Genomic DNA, 13,885 nt, shown 5'->3' on the forward strand with positions numbered 1-13,885 from the left:
TTTTGAAATTCTGGAGTCTTTTGTATTGATTAGATAGTATTGCTTTCTCCCCTTGAAAGCTTTTATTAAAAAGATAACATCTTCTTTAAAATTGGTACTAGTTTAGAACAGAAGAAGTAATGATCTTTCTCATAGTAGTGCTCAACCAAGGCCAACTATTCATTTTTTTGCCTTCATTTAACAAATACAAATTATGCACCTGCTAAATGTTCTACGTGTGAGATACAGTTCTGAAAAATGCGGTATCTCTCAATAATGACTTGACTTCCTATTACTTCCTATAATGCATTCATGGCTTTTCTGTGGATTATAGGTTGGCCCACAATTGATACCTGCGTGTATAAAGGCCTGTATTAAAATGCCTGCATTGATATCTTCTGGGCTACAGAGATACCCTGGGATGCTCTACTAAAGCATTTCAGTGCCAGATAGAGTCCTAAGAATAAAGAAGATCTTATAGGTTATGATAGCTATCCCTTAGATTTATAAGGGCCACCTGAAAACTGATGTGCATTCACATTATGAGGGATGAGAACACAGTTCTGACTTCTGGAAGGAGTCCAGGAAATCATTCTCCCCAGTTCAGTCCCTGCCCACCAGGGGGTGCAGCTCCCTAACACTAGCTCACTTCCTGTGTGAACTGCAGCTTTAGGCTCATCATTTCACTATAACTTCAACATTCTTCATGTTAAGAATCAAGAACACTATTTAGTTGACTCTCTAAAGATGAATGCTTCTCCAGTCATAGTGATGGTGATGCTCTTGATACTTGGTGAGTAGAATGCCTTTTAAATTTTGAACTCTTTCTTCTACGATGCCATTTTTAACCATAAATTTTTCTAAGAGTTTTATTACCAAGGTGACCCAGATCTCCTCTCCCCCAGGAAGAACCCATGGAGACTCAGTGACCCAGACAGAAGGCAAAGTGATCATGTCAGAAGGGGCTTTGCTGACTATAAACTGCACTTACTCAGCCTCAAGTTACCCTACTCTTTTCTGGTATGTTCAATACCCTGGAGAAAGTCTTCGGCTCCTCCTGAAAGCTGTGACAGCCAACGATAAGGTCAGCAACAAAGGTTTTGAAGCCACATATAACAAAGAAGCCACTTCCTTCCACTTGGAGAAAGCCTCCGTCCAAGAGTCAGACTCGGCTGTGTACTATTGTGCTCTGAGTGACACAGTGGCAGAAACTGCAGGGGGAGCTGAGCGGAAACTCTGAGCAGCAACCAGAGGCCTGGCTGCTGAGTATCTGCCCCTGGGATCCACTCTGGTTTCAGCAGTCTATGGTGTGTGCTGCTCCATTTCTTGATGCAAAATCATACAAATGTCCAGAGTAGCAGCCGAAGAAGGAGTGGATACCCCCAACTTAGCTCTTCAGTAGTGAAAATAAGAACAAAAGCTGACAACATTAGTTCCTCATGCAGGGCCAAAGTAATTTCAAGGTAAAATTACTCAAACAATGAAGGAGTCTCTTTGCTTATCCTTGCGGACAAAGTCAGACCCCATACATTGTTCCAGGTCACGCTGGTAGACATTGCTGTGCCTTGTTATATTTTTAGAGAGACAAATGTGCCAGAAGAGGTGGCGTCTGCATAAGGTCTCCTACCAGAGTGTGGAAGGAGAGGTGATAGGAGAACTAGAGCCCCCTGCCTTGAAATCCAAGATTGCTAGTGGAGAAGGAAGGGAAGGAGAAGGAACAGACCTCCTGGCAGCAACAGAGCAATGGGAGGAAAGGGACTTTCCTCATGCAGATAAGGGTGTCTCTTTTGGTAGCCACAGGCTGATGTTCAAAGAAAAGGGAGGGAGTAAACGCATAATTGGAGAAATGGCCCATGGTTAAACAGTGAGTGGCCCTGGTCAGTTACATAGTTCTGTTTGCTTTCAAGAGGGTCCATGCCAATCAGTTGGCAGTGCCTGTGGAGGTTAAACATACGTACATTTTTATTCTGTATTTTCATGAAAACCCATTAGAAAGTGAAGAATCTCCAAAGAGCATATATCTTCAGAGTGTAGAAAAGGAGATGGTGGCAGTGATGTTGACAGAATTTTAGAGGGTGAAAAATATATGGAGAAACTCGCATCACAGGTCAAATGTAGATGGAATCTGTGCCTCAGGAGAGAAGTCACCAAGGAGCATGGCTCTTGTGCTGTGCCCCTGTGGAGAGTTTAGAAGTCAGAAGCTTCAGTTACCCCTTGAACCATTGGAAAAGGTAGTGCTGTGTGTGTGTGTGCGTGTGTGTTTATGCGTGTGTGTGTGTGTGTGTGTTGAGAGTGCACTTCGTGATTGGACAGAATATCTGTTTTCCACAAACCCTGTGCATTAGCACACTTTTTGACTTGTCAGACTTTCATTTTTTTGTGTATATAATTACTTTCATTTTTTGGTATATAATTCATTTGATCATGGATCAGATGGAGTTTCATTTTAAGTCATTTATATTTTCTGCATATTTTCCATTTGAATATCTGCCCATTTTTAATGTTTTTGTCTCTGATTTTCATGTTCACATTTTTCTGCCCACCATATATTTACACACATTCTCATCCATTTTTTAAACACTTATTTTTTTTGAGTAGTTTTAGGTTACAGCAAAATTGAGAGGAGTTTACAGATATTTCTCACATATCTGCTCCTGCCCTGGCTGCAGTCTTCTCCATTATCATCCTCCTCCCCCAGAGTGGTACATTTGGCACAAGCAATGAACTACACTCCCACATCATACCCAGAGTCCATGGTTACATTATGGATAACCTTTGGTGCCTTGTATCATCTGGGTTTGGATAAATGCATAGTGACATAAACCATTATAGAATCATGTAGAATACTCTCATTTCCCTAAATTTCCTCCATAGTTGTTAGGATAATGTGGCCTCCAGATATAATTTCTATGGGGATATCAAAGGTATGAGAGCACTTTTATTTAGAAAAACTGCACTAATACATGGGCATGTACGTAGGATGTTAAAATGTTGAAGATAGTTTGTTTATATACTTTGGATTACAAATTGTATATGCGATCTGTTCCATATAATAGGATATTGAAATTTTACTCTTATTAGTTTCTAGGGTTGACATAAGAAATAGTCACAGACTCTGTGTTTTAAGCAAGAGAAATTTATTTGCTTCCATTTCTGGAAGTTGGAAGACCAAGGTCAAGATGTCAGCAGGATTAGTTCTCCTGAGGCCTCTTCTCCTTGGTGTGAGGTGAACCTTCTTACTGACTCCTCACGTGGTCTTCCACGGAGGATGCTCAAATCTGTGCCCAAATGTCCTCTTCTGCTAAGAACATCAATCATTTTGAAGTGGAGTCCACCTGTCAGACTTCATTTTAACTTATTTATTTTTTAATGACACTTTATTCAAATACCATCACATTCTTAGGTTCTTAGGGTCAGGACTTCAACATACAAATTTTGGGACACAATTCAGTCAACAATCCAAGCACTGGTGGATGTCTCCCTGATCCAATATTCTATGGCTTTCTGGTGCACACAATGATCAGACATAATTCTGATGATGTGTCCCTGTCTTCTCCTAAGTGTGTTTCTAGAGGAACTAGGAACATACATTGATGGATAATTCTTAAAACATTCCAAATTATAAAATAATGGAAGAGAGATCAGTGATAAAAATTTGAAAGCTGTTTTTTGGATGTGGCTTCTTTCTCCTCTGCTATCTCAAGGTATGAACTTTTCTCATTTTTAATTTCCTTCTTTTCTGCAGCTGTCTTCAATTTGTTACTGCCTATTTTCCTTTCCCAATTCTATTTTCTGTCTGAATGCTATTTTTTTTTTCACCTTCATCTTTTTTCACCCTGTGGTCACAGATTGCACCTCTGCAGGAGCTAATAATGTAGCTGAGTAACTTTCTGTTCTCTCTCGTCTTGCGCACCTCCTTTACCACCAGAAAGGGCCTGCTCATGGGATGTGCCTCTGGTGGGTGTGGTGGGTTTAATGTATGTGAACGGGGGACATGGCTTCAGTGCTTGCACACAGGGACACCAGGAGGAGGAATTCCATTCTATATGATCTACTTTCTTAGTTGTTTCACTTTAAACTTTTCACAAGCAGTATGTAGCAGGATTTTCAGTTTTGAGTCAATCAAGTAATCTCTTTTTATGTATGTTTTGATTATTGATAGGTCTGGATTGAGTTGCTTGGTATACTCTTGGTTTTTCCTTTCCTTCTTCAAAGTATGCTTTCTGTTCCATTAATAAATTTTTCATTTATTAATTTTTCATTTTTCAACATTTTAGAAAATGCAGAGAATATTTCTGTTCTTATGTCTTATAACCACTCTTAAATTACATATATACATGTATGTCATCATATAAAGACTATATATCTTCTTTTATTTAAATTTTTTTTCATACATATACATAGGGTAGTAATGTCTGTCTCATTCTACTGTCCTTCCCATCCCCACCGCCCCACCCCTCCCCTTAAACTCTCTTCATAATCAAAAGTTTCTTCATTCTTCCCTACCCACCTAAAACTGTGGATCTGCATCCACTTATTACAGAAAACATTTGGCCTTTGGTTTTTTGGAATTGACTTATTTCTCTTAGCATGATATTCTCTAGTTCCATCCATTTACTTGCAAATGCCATAATTTCATTCTTCTTTATGGCTGAGTAATATTCCATTGTGTATATACCACATTTTCTTTATCCATTCATCTGTTGCAGGGCATCTAGGTTGGTTCCATCATTTCACTACTGTGAATTGAGCGGCTATAAACATTGATGTGGCTGCATCACTGTAGTATGCTGATTTTAAGTCCTTTGGGTATAAACAGAGGAGTGGAACAGCTGGGTCAAATGGTAGTTCCATTCAAAGTTTTCTGAGGAATCTCCATATCGCTTTCCAAAGTGGTTTCATTAATTTGCATTCCCACTAGCAATGTATGAGTGAATCTTCTTCCCCACATCCTCACCAACATTTATTTTTGCTTGTGTTCTTGATAATTGCCATTCTGACTGGGGTGCAATGAAATCTTAGTTTTGGTTTGCATTTCTCTAATTGCAAGAGATGATGAACATTTTTTCACGGGTTTGTTAATAGGTTGTATTTCTTCTATGAAGTATCTGCTCAGTTCCTTAACCTATTTATTGATTGGGTTTTTTGTTTTTTTCTTTGTGTTAAGTGTTTTTTTTAAATTTTTAGTTTTTATTTATTTTTTATTATTATTATATACAAATGGGATACATGTTGTTTCTCTGTTTGTACATGGAGTCAAGGCATACCATTTGTGTAATCATAAATTTACATAGGGCAATGATGTTTGATTCATTATTTTTTTCCCTTCCCCCACCCCTCCCACCCCTCTTTTCCCTCTATACAGTCCTTCTTTCCTTCATTCTTACCACACTCCTTATCCCTAACCCTAAATCTAACCCACACCCTAATGCGAACCCCTCCCACCCCCCATTATATGTCATCATCTGCTTATCAGCGAGATCATTCGTCCTTTAGTTTTTTGAGATTGGCTTATCTCACTTAGCATGATATTCTCCAATTTCATCCATTTGCCTGTAAATGCCATAATTTTATCATTCTTCATTGCAGAGTAATATTCCATTGTATATATATGCCACAGTTTCTTTATCCATTCATCAATTAAAGGACATCTAGGTTGGTTCCACAATCTGGCTATGGTGAATTGAGCAGCAATGAACATTGATGTGGCTGTATCTCTGTAGTATGCTGATTTTAAGTCCTTTGGGTATAGGCTAAGGAGTGGGATAGCTGGGTCAAATGGTGGTTCCATTCCAAGCTTTCTGAGGAATCTCCATACTGCTTTCCAGAGTGGCTGCACTAATTTGCAACCCCACCAGCAATGTATGAGTGTTCCTTTTTCACCACATCCTCGCCAACACCTATTGTTGCTTGTGTTCTTGATAATCGCCATTCTAATTGGGGTGAGATGAAATCTTGGGGTAGTTTTGATTTGTATTTCCCTTATTACTAGAGATGTTGAACATTTTTTCATATATCTGTTGACTGCTTGTAGATCTTCTTCTGTGAAGTGTCTATTCATTTCCTTAGCCCATTTGTTGATTGTATTATTTGTATTCTTGGTGTAGAGTTTTTTGAGTTCTTTATAGATTCTGGAAATTAGCGCTCTATCTGAAGTATGGTTGGCAAAGATATTCTCCCACTTTGTAGGCTCTCTCTTCACATTGCTGATAGTTTCCTTTGCTGAGAGAAAGCTTTTTAGTTTGAATCTATCCCAGTTGTTGATTCTTGCTTTTATTTCTTGTGCTATGGGAGTCCTGTTAAGGAAGTCTGATCCTAAGCCAACAAGTTGAAGATTTGGGCCTACTTTTTCTTCTATAAGATGCAGGGTCTCTGGTCTGATTCCAAGGTCCTTGATCCATTTAGAGTTGAGTTTTGTGTAGGGTGAGAGACAGGGGTTTAATTTCATTCTGTTGCATATGGATTTCCAGTTTTCCCAGCACCATTTGTTGAAGAGGTTATCTTTTCTCCATTGCATATTTTTGGCCCCGTTGTCTAATATGAGAAAGTTGTATTAATTTGGGTTTTGTCCATGTCCTCTATTCTGTACCATTGATCTACCTGTCTATTTTGGTACCAATACCATGCCGTTTTAGTTACCTTTGCTTTGTAGTAGGGTTGAAGATCTGGTATTGTGATACCCCCTGCTTCACTCTTTCTGCTAAGGATTGCTTTAGCTATTCTGGGTTTCTTATTCTTCCAGATGAATTTCATAATTGCTTGCTCTATTTCTGTAAGGTACATCATTGGGATTTGAATTGGAATTGCATTGCATCTGTATAGGACTTTTGTATGGCAATTTTGACAATATTAATTCTGCCTATCCAAGAACATGGGAGATCTTACCATTTTCTAAATTCTTCAATTTCTTTCACCTCCTTGGTTGGATTGATTCCGAAGTATTTTATTTTTTTCAAGGCTATTGTGAATGGGGTAGTTTTCCTAATTTCTCTTGCAGTGCATTTGTCACTTATGAATAGAAATGCATTTAATTTATGGGTATTGATTTTGTAACCTGCTGCTTTGCTGAATTCATTTATGAGTTCTAGAAATTTTCTGGTGGAATTTTTTGGATATTCTAGATATAGAATCATGTGGTTGACAAATAGTGATAGTTTGAGTTCTTCTTTTCCTATTTATATCCCTTTAATTTTGTTTGTTTGTCTGACTGTTCTGGCTAGAGTTTCAAGGATGATGTTGAAAAGAAGTGGAGAAAGGGGGCATCCCTGCATTGTTCCAGTTTTTAAAGAGAATTCTTTCAGTTCTCCATTTAGAATGATGTTGGCCATGGACTTTGAGGTATGTTCCTAATATCCCTAGGTTTTGTAGTGTTTTGAACATGAAGGAGTGCTGTATTTTGTCAAATGCTTTTTTTGTGCCTATTGAGATAATCATATGATTCTTGTCTTTAAGTCTATTGATGTGATATATTACATATAGCGATTTCTGTATGTTGAACCAGTCTTACATTCCAGGCATGAACCCTACTTGATTGTTGTGCACTATCTTTTTTTTTTTTTTTTTTTTCGGAACTGGGGATTGAACTCAGGGCCTTGTGCTTGCGAGGCAAACACTCTACCAGCTGAGCTATCTCCCCAGCCCTGCACTATCTTTTTAATATGTCTTTGTATGCGATTTGCTAGAATTTTATTGAGAATGTTTGTATCTATATTCATCATGGATATCGGTCTGAAGTTTTCTTTCCTTGATGAATCTTTGTCTGGTTTGGTATCAGGGTGATACTAACCTCATAGAATGAGTTTGGAAGGGTTCCCTCCTTTTCTATTTCATGGAAATCTTTGTGGAGTATTGGTGTTAATTCTTCTTTGAAGGTCTTGTGGAACTCTGCTGAGAATCCGTCTGGTCCTGGACTTGGTTGGTAGGCTTTTGATGGCTTCTTCTATTTCATTGCTTGAAATTGATCTGTTTCAATTGTGTATGTCTTCCTGCATCAGTCCGGGTAGATTGTGTGTCTCTAGAAATTTGCTGATGTCTTCAAGTTTTTCTATTTTATTTGAATGTAAATTTTCAAAAGAGTTTCTAATTATCTTCTTTCTGTATTTCAGTAGTATCCATTGTGATATTTCCTTTTTCATTCCAAAGTTTAGTAATTTGAGTTCTCTTTTTTTCTTTGTTAGTATGGTTAAGGGTTAACAATTTTATTTATTTTTTCAAAGAACCAACTTTTTGTTTTGTCAATTTTTTCAATTGTTTCTTTTGTTTCAATTTTATTGTTTTCAGTCTGATTTTAATTATTTCCTGTCATCTGCTGCTTTTGGTGTTGATTTGTTCTTCCTTTTTTACGATTTTTTTTTTTTTTTTTTGCGGTGCTGGGGATTGAACCCAAGCACTCTACCAACTGAGCTATTTCCCCAACCCCCTTTTTTAGGATTTTGAGATGTAATGTTAGGTCATTTAGTTGTTGACTTTTTATTTTTTTAATATATGAGCTCAGTGCATGCACTTTCCTGTTAGTTCTGCTTTTAGAGTGTCCCAGAGATTTTGCTATGTTGTATTGGTGTTTTCATTTACCTCTAAGTATTTTTATTTCCTCCTTGATTTCTTCTTTTATTCATTCATCATTCAATAGCATGATATTTAGTCTTCAGGTGTTGGAGTAGTTTCTATTTTTCATTTTACTGTTGATTTCTAGTTTCATTCTGTTATGATCTGATAGAATGCAGAGTAGTATTTCTAATTTTTTATATTTTCTGAGAGTTGCTTTGTGGCATAACATGTGGTCTATTTTAGAAGAATCTATGTTATGCCACCTGCAATTCCCCTCAGTGCTTTGACAAGGATTCCACTGAGTAATAAAGATGTTTGCAAAGTCTCATCTCATTGGGAATTTGGATTGTGAGCTTTCCTTCCTTGCTTGCCTAATATGTGTAGGTTTACTATTAATATTTTATGTTGTTTTCCCTGAAAATAGGGTCTTAACAGAACCAGGGTTAGAACATAAAAACCAGACTTCTAATGGAACAGTGATTTCAGATTTAGTCTTTTGCTATGAAACTCTGAGTAACCAAGATTGCTATGAGAAAATACAAAAACAGATTCTAGCTGTTGATCCCCTGTTGACTACTCTCAGATGACCTGAAACACGTAGGCAAATAATTCTAACCCCATCAGGAAGGAACAACAGGAACAGAAGAAATAAAGTGTTCCTCAATGTTAAGTTCACACAGTATAAGATATCATATATTTGTTAGCTTAAAATGTCTAGCATTTATTTACTACAGCAGTAGTCACATGATTGATGTTTATTTAACCCTGCTGAACTTGCTTTAACCTTTATGATTAGTTAAATATGAATATGTCTTATTGTTTAGTTATAGGTTATCACAAGTAAACAATTACTAGAATAATTAGAATACTTCCTTGTCTAGCCTAGTAATGATTATACAAAAGAGTTTTGTTTTTCTCCTTGTGACCTTTTCCTATTTTGAAAAAACATGTGTAACTGCCTACCTTTTAATGTATAAAAAGCTGACTGGGAAAAATGAAATTTAGAACATAGCATCCATTCCTTGAGTTTGTGTTGCTTTGTTCTGCACCTCACCGACGCCTACTCCATCACCTGTGACCACTACAACCCCTGCTAGGGCTGGACCCCGGCGGATCTATGTGCTGCTGGGAAGAAAGTGTATTTGCTTGATGATGGATGAAATACTCTATATATGTCCATTAAGTCTAAATCATTGGTTGTATTATTTAATTCTTTAGTTTCTTTGTTTCTTAGTTTTTTTTTGTTTGGAAGATCTATCCAGTGGTGAGAGAGGTATGTCAAAGTCACCTCATATTATTGTGTTGTGGTCTATTTGATTCTTGAAATTGAGAAGGGTTTGTTTGATGTACATAGATGTTCCATTGTTTGGGGCATAAATATTTATGATTGCTATGTTTTGTTGATATAGGATTCCTCTAAGCAGTATGAAATGTCCTACTTTATCCCTTCTAACTTTGATTTGAAGTCCACCTTTTCTGATATGAGGATGGAAACCCCTCCTTCTTTATGTAGTCCATAAGTTTTCCCCAACATTTTACCTTCAGTCTGTGGATGTCTTTTTCTAGGAGGTGAGTCTCTTGAAGACAGTATTGTTTTTTTTTAATTTTTTTTTTTATCCAGTCTGCCTGTCTATGTCTTTTGATTGATGAGTTTAGACCATTAACATTCAGGGTTATTATTGAGATATGATTTGTATTCTGGTTCATTTTGATTTATTTTTGTTTTTAACTTATTTAGTTTCTCCTTTGGTTGACCTTTCCTCCCTTTTCTGGTTTTCATTTTTGTCCATTTCCTCCTCATGGAATATTTTGCTGAGAATGTTCTGTAGTGCATGCTTTCTGGTAGTGGATTCTTTTTATTCTTTTATTTTTATTTTGTTTAGTTTTAAATGGACACAATACCTTTATTTTATTTTTATGTGGTGCTGAGGATCAAACCCAGGGTCTCACATGTGCTAGGCAAGTGCTCTGCTACTGAATCACAACTGCAAACCCTTGGTTGTGAATTCTTTTAACTTTTGTTTATTGTAGAGGGTTTTTATTTCTTCTTCAAATCTGAAGCTTGATTTCACTGGATATAAAATTCTTGATTGGCATTCATTTTCTTTCAGAGTTTGATATGTTATTCTAGGACCTCTTGGAGTTGAGAGTCTGGGTTGAGAAATCAACTGAGATCTGAAATGGTTTCCCCCATATGTAATTTGATTTTTTTCTCTCACAGCCTTTTAAATTCTATCTTTATTCTTTATGTTAGTCATTCCCATTATAGTGTGCCTTGGTGTGTTCTGCTGCAATTTTGTACATTTCGGGTCTTGTAAGCCTCTTGTCACTTTCATTCTTTAGATTTGGAAAATTTTCTGATATTATGTCATTGAAAAGATTGTGCATTCCTTTGGTTTGTATCTGCATGCCTTCGTTTAGTCTGATAAATCTTAAATTTAGTCTTTTCATGTTATCCCATATTTGTTGGAAGTTCTGTTGATGGTTTCTTGCAATCTTCTTTGTGTGGCCAACTTTATTTTCAAGAGTATGTATTTTGTCTTCATTGTCTGAGGTTCTGTCTTCCAAGTGGTCTAGTCTGTTGGTGATACTTTCCACTGAATTTTGAATTTGGTTTATTGTTTCCTTCATATTGAGGATTTCTGCTTGATTCCTTTTTACAATGTCTGCCTCTTTATTGAAGTGATCTTTCACTTCCTGTATTTTCTCTCCAATACCATTTTTTATTTCAAAGATCAATCTAAAGATGTATTTTCTACACTCTGTCTCTGACATTTCTTGTACTGTGTTGTCTGTGGATTCTTTTGTTGGAATATCTTGGTTCGTTTGAGGCACGTTGTTCCCTTGTTTTTTTCATGTTGTTTTGTGTCTTCTCATCTAGCAACATGAAGCTGAGGTAGTACAGATTCTACCCTGTAGTCTTATAGTGTCCCTGAAGGCTTCTAGTACCTCACCTTTAAGGAGGACACTAATATTAACAGCACCCAATACAAGTGATATACCATCTTAAACCAAATTGCTCCTATTAAGGAATTTATAATTTTGTCACAATAGAAAGAAATGAAGTGTTCAATTATTGTCTACAATATAAATGGTAAGTTTGCTAAAAGGGTTTACAGTTTCAAATGAAGGACAAAGAAGGAACAGAAGTAGTGTGAGATATGATGTTTATGAGGGAGAGGGAGAGAAGATAGAGGTAAAAATTTCTGGTAAGGGTGAGGGAGGAATTAATAGAGGTTGGCTTTTAGTATGAGAGAAGGAGAAACAGAATCCAGGGAGACAGGGAGGTGAGAGGAAAAAATATGTACAGATGTTTAAAAATAGCAAAAAAATAAGAATACACAACAAAACTGTCATATACTATTCAGACATCCCATTCCTCAATAAACTGATACATGTCCAAAGGACTTAAAATCAGCATACTACAGTAATGCAGCCACATCAATGTTTAGCATTTCAGTTCGCAAAAGCTAGAATGTGGAACCAACCTAGATGCACTTCAACAGATGATTGGGTAAAGAAACTGTGGTATATATACACAATGGAATATTATTCAGCCATAAAGAAGAATATATTATGGCATTAACATAAATGGACGAAACTGGAGAATATCATGCTAAGTGAAATAAGCCAATCCCAAAAAACCAAAGGCTGAATGTTTTCCCTGCTAAGTGTAGGTTGATATATAATGGGGTTGGGGGCTGTGGGGAGTGAGAGAAGAATGGAGGAACTTTGTATTATGTAAAAGGAAATGAGAGGGAGGGGGCTATGAAAAATGGTGGAATGAGACAGACATTATTACCCTATGTACATGGATGATTACATGAATGGTATGAATTGCATCGTGTACAACAATAGAAATGGCATGATGTACCCCATTTGTGTACAATGAATCAAAATGAAGTCTGTAAAAAAAAGAATGAAAAATTTAAAAATTGATGTATTAAAATGTTTGCATTTAAAGATGGTAAGAGGTGTGAGAGAGAGGGCAAAAAAAGAAAAAAAAAGGAGGACAGTCTCAATGGAAAATTGAATGATGTTTCAGTTGGCTTTCAAAAATTTTCTCAGCTTCCTTTATCCAGCAATAGGTGGGGTTGTCTGAAGTTTGATGTTGTCTCCAGGCCAGGGGGTGCTGGACTGGTTGGGTGGATGGGCCAATATCGAGATGCCCTCACACCCTCCTACAGTCTTCCCAACCACTGTAGCTGGACCCTTCAGTCCCTGCACACTCCAGGACTCACCTAGGTGGAGAGAGCCCACTTTTCTCCTGTTTCTTCAACCTGTCTTTCCCCAGGGAACTGCCCCTAGTCTCCAGCTTTCCACAGGCTTGCCAGACCCAGACTGACTTTGCAAACCCAGCTGCAGTCTGATGGACCTGGGCTTCAGCTGCCCCAGGCCCTGTCTTGATGCAGTCCCAAGATCTCAATGCTCTTCCGGTTTGCAGACACTTCTGTGTTTGCACTCACATAGAGGAATGACCCTGCAAAGAGGCATCCAGATGGCAGGCACTAGCACACCCAGCAGAAAGACCTCAGGTGAAATCAGACCTGCAGGTACCCCGATGTACCTCCAGGCCCTGGCCTGAGTCCCCAGACTGAATTTTTAGGTGACCATGCCCTGAGACGGTGGCAGCCACAGCCAGAAACCTGCAGACTCTGCCTGTTGTCCCAACAAGACTGCAGCCGCATGTAATCAAACCTGCAGGTACTGTGACAGTGGATTTCCAGGCAACAGTGGGTGTCAGGCGATTTGCTCTCTGTGTGCAGTCTGAAGGCTAATGGTGGATGATCATTGGGTGGAGGTCCAGTGGTGGGCAATGGGCGGGCAACATGCAGGGAAATGGGCAAAGATGGCTGATAGGTGGTGGTCTGTGAGAAATCTGCATCAAAAGGCAAGTGTTATGCTGGCAGAAGACGGTGATCGGTGATCGGGGTGGGTGAATGGGGTAAACAGCAGGGGATCTGTGGGCAGTGACAACTGCCTCACAGAGAAACAGTATTTCCTCTGCTTGAATCTATATATCTTTCTATGCCCTGTATTATTATTATTTTTCTTTCCACAGTGTTATTCTACTGCATTTTCTCCTTGTATATCCTGCTTCTTCCCTAGCTGATAGACTGTCTTTAGAATCATCTCAGTGGTTGGTGGAAACTACACACCAGCTCTATGTAGGAGAGTAATTTCTGAGTTTATCAAATGTGCTGAAAGCTATAACTTCAATGCACATATAAGAAAAGCAATAAAAACAAAAGTCATTCACACAATATTCAGAACATGAATTCACTCTCTTCCTGCTACAGACCATTGTACCTTGACTTCCTTCTTCACTGATGCTTTTCACCAGCTGGTCACATGGACT

The 13,885-nt window shown here is 37.9% G+C and overlaps 1 gene segment (V, D, J or C); it reads left to right on the top strand.

Moving 5' to 3' along the window:
* The first annotated feature begins 814 nt into the window (after positions 1-814).
* On the top strand, positions 815-1,219 carry LOC124976519 (T cell receptor alpha variable 9-2-like). The segment is given in 1 exon segment: positions 815-1,219. A coding segment is annotated over 1 exon segment (405 nt).
* The last annotated feature ends 12,666 nt before the right edge of the window (positions 1,220-13,885 follow it).

Source organism: Sciurus carolinensis, chromosome 2, assembly GCF_902686445.1.
Source record: "Sciurus carolinensis chromosome 2, mSciCar1.2, whole genome shotgun sequence".
In the NCBI taxonomy this organism is placed as follows: Eukaryota; Metazoa; Chordata; class Mammalia; order Rodentia; family Sciuridae; genus Sciurus; species Sciurus carolinensis.